This window comes from Uranotaenia lowii, chromosome 2, assembly GCF_029784155.1.
Source record: "Uranotaenia lowii strain MFRU-FL chromosome 2, ASM2978415v1, whole genome shotgun sequence".
Classification (NCBI taxonomy): domain Eukaryota; kingdom Metazoa; phylum Arthropoda; class Insecta; order Diptera; family Culicidae; genus Uranotaenia; species Uranotaenia lowii.
This window is the reverse complement of record NC_073692.1, coordinates 290,235,033-290,243,901: the sequence shown is the minus strand read 5'-3', so window position 1 is coordinate 290,243,901 and position 8,869 is coordinate 290,235,033. Positions and strand designations below refer to the sequence as shown.

Genomic DNA, 8,869 nt, shown 5'->3' with positions numbered 1-8,869 from the left:
CACGAGAAGCATTGCATGACGCATGACGATTAGGATTTGGCTTGGGAGCTTTAGTAGGTAGAACTCCTATTTATTCGGGTTAGGAAGGACAACCTCCGAAAAGAAGAAAATGAATGATGAAAACCAATCTTATTCCATATGTTATACAAAAATTCTCAAAAAGTTTCTAACAGATCAAACCTGTTTTGTCCAAACCGTTTTTTTTTACTTTTCCTGTAATGATGTGCTTTAAGAAATAGATGGAGTTCTTTCATACATTTAGGAGGGAAAATGATTACAAAATATCCAACTTATTAAAAATCTTGAATTCAAGGGTGGAACGAACAAAAGGTTTCAAAGAATGAAATTTACTGTCAACAAATGTGAATTGCAAAACACATTGTTTACGAGAAGAAAATACCTATATTCAGAAGGCGTCACATTTTGTTGCATCTTACCTAAGAGAATTAACTTAATTTTGAAAACATTTTTTTCAAATAATGTAGTGATTGTCCCACTCCAACAAATCTTATTTCAATATCAGTGTTCAGCACCTTTTTTTTACAACGTCATTACATGTTTAAATTTTACATCTGTTTTTCGATTTTTTATTTTTTACAAGGATTATAAACCCAAAACGTTAACTTAGATGTAAAAAAGGGCGTCATCAAAAATTTGGTATCATTTTTTTAACCACATGACATTATAGAAATTTGATTATTCCATATTGTGCTGTGGTACAGAAAATGCATAATGCTCCATTTGACGATATTTCGTTAATCGAAAAAAATGTGATAAGACAAAAAGAAAATGTATTTAAAAAAAAATTGTCACAAATAATAGTTTTTAATTGGATGATAATGTGTAAAATTACGTCAATAGTCGCTACCAGATTGCGTTCTAATTTTCCTAGCCTCTAGCTTATGGCAAACAATCACTATCCCTTTGGATAACATCCTAGGATGTTGCAGTCGATACGCTGGGATGAGGACGTTTTCTGGAGATCGCATTGATCATGACGGATCGCGGATATTCGAGCAGCAAACTTAGGTGTGCGTTCAGTCCGGGATTTTTAGCAGTCTGTGCGTCATCTTCGTACTGATGGTAGAACACATCGTACCCGGGAAGTTCCCAGCGACCTTGACTAACCGCCAGATTGTCCTTGTTAGAGATGCTGCGCACGCTATGTCGACTAGGAGCTGTTTCTGAGTCTTCTTCTTCTGGTTCGCAGGCTGTCTCTGTAGTCTCCGTTTCCGGGGGTGTTGCTGCAGTTGCTTCCGATTCTTTACAGGGTGTGGATGATGTTGTATCAGTGGATGATTCATGTTTTGTTGTAAACACAACTGTTTCTATTTCAGTGCAAGGTTCCGATGTAGTGGCCTCACTTGTTGTTGATTCAGTGAATGTGGATTCAGGAAAAGGCGTCGTCGCTGTTGTAGTTCCAGGTGTTGTTGATTTAGTGGTTGTGGTTTCAGTACAAGGCGTCGTCGTTGTTGTAGCTTCTGTTGTTGTCTCTTGTGTAGTTGATTCAGTGGTTGTGGTCTCAGTACAAGGAATCGTCGTTGTTGTAGATTCTGTAGTTGTCTCTTGTGTTGTTGATTCAGTGATTATGGTTTCAGTACAAGGCATTGTCGCTGTTGTAGTTCCAGGTGTTGTTGATTTAGTGGTTGTGGTTTCAGTACAAGGCGTCGTCGTTGTTGTAGATTCTGTAGTTGTCTCTTGTGTTGTTGATTCAGTGGTTGTGGTCTCAGTACAAGGCGTCGTCGTTGTAGAAGATTCTGTAGTTGTCTCTTGTGTAGTTGATTCAGTGGTTGTGGTTTCAGTACAAGGTGTCGTCGTTGTTGTAGATTCTGTAGTTGTCTCTTGTGTTGTTGATTCAGTGGTTGTGGTCTCAGTACAAGGCGTCGTCGTTGTTGTAGCTTCTGTAGTTGTCTCTTGTGTTGTTGACTCAGGGGTTGTGGTTTCAGTACAAGGCGTCGTCGTTGTTGTAGATTCTGTAGTTGTCTCTTGTGTTGTTGATTCAGTGGTTGTGGTCTCAATACAAGGCGTCGTCGTTGTTGAAGATTCTGTTGTTGTCTCTTGTGTAGTTGATTCAGTGGTTGTGGTCTCAGTACAAGGCGTCGTCGTTGTTGTAGCTTCTGTAGTTGTCTCTTGTGTTGTTGATTCAGGGGTTATGGTTTCAGTACAAGGCGTCGTCGTTGTTGTAGAATCTGTAGTTGTCTCTTGTGTTGTTGATTCAGTTGTTGTAGTTTCAGTACAAGGTGTCGTCGTTGTTGTAGATTCTGTAGTTGTCTCTTGTGATGTTGATTCAGTGATTGTGGTCTCAGTACAAGGCGTCGTCGTTGTTGTAGATTCTGTTGTTGTCTCTTGTGTTATTGATTCAGGGGTTGTGGTTTCAGTACAAGGCGTCGTCGTTGTTGTAGATTCTGTAGTTGTCTCTTGTGATGTTGATTCAGTGGTTGTGGTCTCAATACAAGGCGTCGTTGTTGTTGTAGATTCTGTAGTTGTCTCTTGTGTTGTTGATTCAGTGGTTGTGGTCTCAGTACAAGGCGTCGTCGTTGTTGTAGCTTCTGTAGTTGTCTCTTGTGTTGTTGATTCAGAGGTTGTGGTTTCAGTACAAGGCGTCGTCGATGTTGTAGATTCTGTAGTTGTCTCTTGTGTTGTTGATTCAGTGATTGTGGTCTCAGTACAAAGCGTCGTCGTTGTTGTAGATTCTGTAGTTGTCTTTTGTGTAGTTGGTTTAGTGGTTGTGGTTTCAGTACAAGGCGTCGTCGTTGTTGTAGAATCTGTAGTTGTCTCTTGTGTTGTTGATTCAGGGGTTGTGGTTTCTGTACAAGGCGTCGTCGTTGTTGTAGATTCTGTTGTTGTCTCTTGTGTTGTTGATTCAGTGATTGTGGTCTCAGTACAAGGCGTCGTCGTTGTTGTAGATTCTGTAGTTGTCTCTTGTGTTGTTGATTCAGTGGTTGTGGTCTCAGTACAAGGCGTCGTCGTTGTAGTAGATTCTGTAGTTGTCTCTTGTGTTGTTGATTTAGGGGTTGTGGTTTCAGTACAAGGCGTCGTCGTTGTTGTAGATTCTGTAGTTGTCTCTTGTGTTGTTGGTTCAGTGGTAGTGGATTCAATACAAGGTGTCGTTGTTGTTGTTTCTAGTGTCGTAGATTCTGTAGTTGTCTCTTGTGTTGTTGGTTCAGTGATTGTGGTTTCAGTACAAGGCGTCGTCGTTGTTGTAGATTCTGTAGTTGTCTCTTGTGTTGTCGATTCAGTGGCTGTGGTTTCAGTACAAGGTGTCGTCGTTGTTATTTCCAATGTTGAAGATTCTGTAGATGTCTCTTGTGTTGTTGATTCAGTTGTTGTGGTTTCAGTACAAGGCGTCGTCGTTGTTGTAGATTCTGTAGTTGTCTCTTGTGTTGTTGATTCAGTGGTTGTGGATTCAGTAGAAGGCGTTGTCGATGTTAATGATTCTGTAGTTGTCTCTTGTGTTGTTGATTCAGTGGTTGTGGATTCAGTACACGGCGTCGTTGTTGTTGTAGATTCTGTAGTTGTCTCTTGTGTTGTTGATTCAGAGGTTGTGGTTTCTGTACAAGGCGTCGTCGTTGTTATTTCTAAGGTTGTAGATTCTGTAGTTGTCTCTTGTGTTGTTGATTCAGTTGTGGTGGTTTCAGGACAAGGCGTCGTCGTTGTTGTTTCCATTGTTATAGATTCTGTAGTTGTTTTTTGTGTTGTTGATTCAGTGGTTGTGATTTCAGGACAAGGCGTCGTCGTTGTTATTTCTAAGGTTGTAGATTCTGTAGTTGTCTCTTGTGTTGTAGACTCAGTGGTTGTCATTTCAGAACAATGCGTTGTCTCTGTTGTTTCAAATGTTGTAGATTCAGTGGTTGTGAACTCAGGACACGGCGTTGTCGTTGTTATTTCTAAGGTTGTAGATTCTGTAGTGGTGTCTTGTGTTGTTGATTTAGTGGTTGTGGTTTCTGGACAAGGCGTTGTTGTTGTTGTTTCTAGTGTTGTAGATCCTGCAGTTGTCTCTTGTGTTGTGATTTCAGGACAAGGCGTCGTCGTTGTCGTTCCGATTGTTGTAGATATTGTAGTTGGTTCTTGAGTTGTGGACTCTGTAGTCGTGATTTCAGGACAAGGCGTCGTCGTTGTTGTTTCCATTGTTGTAGATTCTGTAGTTGGTTTTTGAGTTGTAGACTCAGTAGTCGTGACTTCAGGACAAGGCGTCGTAGTTGTTATTTCCACTGTCGTAGATTCTGTAGTGGTCTCTTGTGTTGTTGATTCATCGGTTGTGGTTTCAGGACAAGGCGTCGTCGTTGTTGTTTCGACTGTTGTAAATACTGTAGTTGATTCTTGAGTTGTAGACTCGGTAGTCGTGACTTCAGGACAAGGCGTCGTCGTAGTTATTTTCACTGTCGTAGATTCTGTAGTTGTCTTTTGTGTTGTTGATTCAGTGGTTGTGGTTTCGGGGCAAGGCGTTGTCGTTGTTATTTCGACTGTTGTTGATTCTGTTGTTGAGTCAGTGGTTTTGGTTTCAGGGCAAGGCGTAGTCGTTGTTGTTTCGAATGATGTGGTTACTGCAGTTGTGTCTTGTGTTGTAGACTCAACTACCGTTGTTTCATTTGCTGGTTCTGTCAACCCAGTAATTGTGTAACTTACGGTTGAAGAATATTCTGTTATAGCTTCAGATGTTGTTTCAATCGTTGTTATTACAACATCAGTAGATGGAGCTGTTGATTCGGGTGTTTCATTTTCGCTTGATGTTTCCATTGTCGACTCAATAGTCGTTCCATCAGTTGTATCTTGTGTTGTTGTTTCGGGTTCGGTAACAGTGTCTACTACCAGCATTTCTGTAGTTGTTTCAGACGTGGTGGTTTCAAACTCAGTTGCCTCAGATGGTGTTGTTTTATACGTAGTGTCTGCATCACTTTCCGAAATTTCTTGTAATGTTGTTGTAGTATCATCTGTCAAACCAGTGAATAGTTCACTTATTTCTTCAGGTGGTGTTGTTTCCATGGTTGTGGACTCGACAGTCGTTTCATCTTTTGTTCCCTGTGATGTCGTTTCGGGCTCTGTATCAGTGTCTATTATTGGTGTTTCTGCAGTCGTTGCAGTCGGTGTTGTCTCGAAGTCACTTGTCTCTGGCGTTACGGTTTCATCCGTAGTTTCTGTCGACACAGCTGGAGTTTCTTCCGAAGCTGTTGTTGATTCATCTGAGGAATGTTCTGTTATATCTTTAGATGTTGTTTCAATCGTTGTTATTACAACATCAGTTGATGGAGCTGTTGATTCGGGTGTTTCATTTTCTGTTGACGTTTCCATTGTCGACTCAATAGTCGTTTCGTCAGTTGTTTCTTGTGTTGTTGTTTCGGGTTCAGTAACAGTGTCTACTACCAGCATTTCTGTAGTTGTTTCAGACGTGGTGGTTTCAAACTCAGTTGCCTCAGATGGTGTTGTTTTATACGTAGTGTCTGCATCACTTTCTGAAATTTCTTGCGATGGTGGTGGAGTTTCATCTGTCGAACCAGTAACTAGTTCACTTATTTCTTCAGGTGGTGTTGTTTCCATGGTTGTGGACTCGATAGTCGTTTCATCTTTTGTTCCGCGTGATGTCGTTTCGGGCTCCGTATCAGTGTCTATTATTGGTGTTTCTGTAGTCGTTCCAGTGGGTGTTGTCTCGAAGTCACTTGTCCCTGGCGTTACGGTTCCATCCGTAGTTTCTGTCGACCCAGCTGAAGTTTCTTCCGAAGGTGTTGTTGATTCATTTGAGGAATGTTCTGTTATATCTTCAGATGTTGTTTCAATCGTTGTAATTACAACATCAGTTGATGGAACTGTTGATTCGTGTGTTTCATTTTCAGTTGTTTCTTGTGTTGTTGTTTCGTGTTCAGTAACAGTGTCTACAATAAGCAATTCTGTGGTTGTTTCAGGCGTGGTGATTTCAAGTTCAGTTGCCTCAGATGGTGTTATTTCATATGTAGTGTCTGCGTCAGTTTCTGAAATTTCTAGCGATGGTGTTGTTGTTTCCTGGGGTGTGGTTTCTGATTCTGTGACCGTGTCAACTGTAAGTATTTCTGTAGTCGTTTCAGGAGGAGTTGTCTCCAACTCACTTGTCTCTGTAGATTCTTCCTGTGTGGTGGTTTCTGGCTCAGTAACCGTGTCAACTGTAAGCATTTCCGTGGTTGTTTCAGGAGGAGTGGTTTCATACTCTGTTGTGCCAGACGTTGAATCGGTTACTGTTTCACCTTCTGTTATAGGGCGTGCTGTTATTTCTTCAGGTGTTGTTCGAACAGTTGAAACTTCATCATTTGTGTTTGGAATTGTTGGTTCTGATGATACAATTCCGTTTGATGTTTCCGGTGAAGTCGATTCTGGTTCAGTAACCGTGTCAACTATTAGCATTTCTGTGGTCGTTTCAGGAGCAGAGGTTTCAAACTCAGTTGTCTTAGTTGTAGTTTCCGTTATGCTTTCCGAATTTTCTTCCGGTGGTTTTGTTGTTTCATCTGCCGGCCTAGTTACTAATTCGCTTTCAGATGAAGAACGTTCCGTTATTTCTTCAGGTGCTGTTTCCATGGTTGTTCCTGCAACTTCTGTTGATGGGGTTGGTGATTCGGAGGGTACATTATCGGTTGTAGTGTCCATTGTTGATTCAATAGTCGATACATCTGTTGTTTCCCGTGATGTCAATTTGGGTTCAGTTTTAGTGCCTTCTGTTTGAGTTGTTGTGGTTGTTTCAAAAGCAGTTGTTTCAACCTTAGAAGTCTCAGAAGTTGTGGTTTCGAATATAGTTTCTGTTGAGCTATCTGAAGATTCTCCCGATGGTGATGTCGTTTCATCTGTCGATTCAGTTACTGGTTCATCTTCTGTTGAAGGACGTTCTGTTATTTCTTCGGGTGTTGTTTCCAGCGTTGTCATTAAAATTTCTGTTGAAGTAGTTGTTGTTTCGGGTGTTAAATCATCATTTGTCGTTTTCTGAGAAGTGGTTTCGGGTTCAGTAACCGTGTCAACTATTAGTAACTCTGTGGTGGTTTCAGGTGGAGTAGTTACAAACTCAGTTGTGGTTTCATCTGTAGTTCGCGTTTCATTCTCCGAAATTTCTTCCGATGGTGGTGTCGTTTCATCTGTCGACTCAGTTACTGGCTCATCTTCTGTTGAAGGACGTTCTGTTATTTCTTCGGGTGTTGTTTCCAGCGTTGTGATTAAAACTTCCGTTGAAGTAGTTGTTATTTCGGGTGTTAAATCATCACTTGTCGTTTCCTGAGAAGTGGTTTCGGGTTCAGTAACCGTGTCAACTATTAGTAACTCTGTGGTTGTTTCAGGTGGAGTAGTTACAAACTCAGTTGTTTCAGACGTTGTGGTTTCATCTGTAGTTCTCGTTTCATTCTCCGAAATTTCTTCCGATGGTGGCGTTGTTTCATCTGTCGACTCAGTTGATGTTTCCACTTCTGTTGAAGGACGTTCTGTTATTTCTTCGGGTGTTGTTTCCTGCGTTGTCATTAAAATTTCTGTTGAAGTAGTCGTTGTTTCGGGTGTTAAATCATCACTTGTCGTTTCCTGAGAAGTGGTTTCGGGTTCAGTAACCGTGTCAACTATAAGTAACTCTGTGGTGGTTTCAGGTGGAGTAGTTACAAACTCAGTTGATTCAGACGTTGTGGTTTCATCTGTAGTTCGCGTTTCATTCTCCGAAATTTCTTCCGATGGTGGTGTTGTTTCATCTGTCGACTGAGTTGATGTTTCCACTTCTGTTGAAGGACGTTCTGTGGTTTCTTCAGGTATTGATTGAATCGTTGAAACTTCATCTTCTGTAGCTACAGAATTGGGCTCAGGTGTTGGATTTTCGCTCGATGTTTCCAGTGAAGTTGTTTCTGGTTCAGTTACTGTGTCCACTATTAGCATTTCCGTGGTTGTTTCGGTGGGAGTTTCGGGGGTTGTAGTTTCCGCAGGACTACCTGAAGTTTCTTCCGATGGTATTGTTGTTTCACCAGTCGATTCAGTTACTGTTTCGCTTCCGGTTGAAGAACTTTCTGTTATTTCAACAGGTGTTGGTCGAATCGTTGTTGCTTCACTTTCCGATGATGAAGTTGTTGATTCAGGTAACCTGCTTTCGCTTGTTGTTTCCAGAGTTACAGTCTGCGTTTGTACATCGGATGTTGAAACTGCAGTTGTAGTGTCGCTTATTGTCGACTCGGACGATGATGAATCTGTTGATGTTGTCTCAGTATCGGGGGTTTCCGTTGATGTTGTTGATTGTGACGACTCCGTTGTTTCCTCAACGTTTACTGATTCTGAACTCAATGTTTCAGTGATTGTTTCTAGTGTTATTGTTTCAGTCGTTATGTCCCAGCCGGTTGCTCTCCTAGTTGAAGTTTCAGTGATTATTCCAGGGGTTGTTAAATCAACGGTTGTTTCACTAGTGGACGATTCCGTTTCCGAGGTACCTTCCGTTGTTTCAATTTCTGACGTTGTATCACTCATAATTTCTACTGTGGTTGATTCCACAGTATTTGTTTTCTCGGTAGGTGGTTCAGTGGTTGCTTCAGATGAGGTTTGAGTTATTTCGGTATCGATGGTGATTTCTGGTGTTGTTGTTTCAGTGATGATCTCTGGAGACGTCTGTTCTACGGTCGATGTTTCAGTGACTGTTTCCGTTGGTGATGGTTCCATTGAAGATGCATCGGTTGAAGACATTTCAATGGAAGTTTGATTTGTTGATTCAGGGAGCGTTGTGTCTGTTACAGGTACATTCGTGGTTGTTTCTGACGAAGTTTCTTGAGTAGCTCTTTCAGTGTTTGCATCCGAAGGTGATTGTGCGGAAGGCGATGTCTCGGTGATTGTTTCCGCCGTTGATGATTCGCCTCCGGTTGTACTCAGCTCAGTTTCTGCTGCCGGCGTTTCAGTGACT

General features: G+C 41.5%; 1 protein-coding gene across 1 annotated transcript; it reads right to left on the bottom strand.

The window, feature by feature from the left end:
* Positions 1 to 936: 936 nt before the first annotated feature.
* On the bottom strand, positions 937 to 8,655 carry LOC129742771 (mucin-2-like). The gene has a single exon (XM_055734713.1). It carries the CDS (start codon positions 8,653 to 8,655, stop codon positions 937 to 939), a length of 7,719 nt encoding a protein of 2,572 aa, XP_055590688.1.
* Between the last annotated feature and the right edge of the window lie 214 nt (positions 8,656 to 8,869).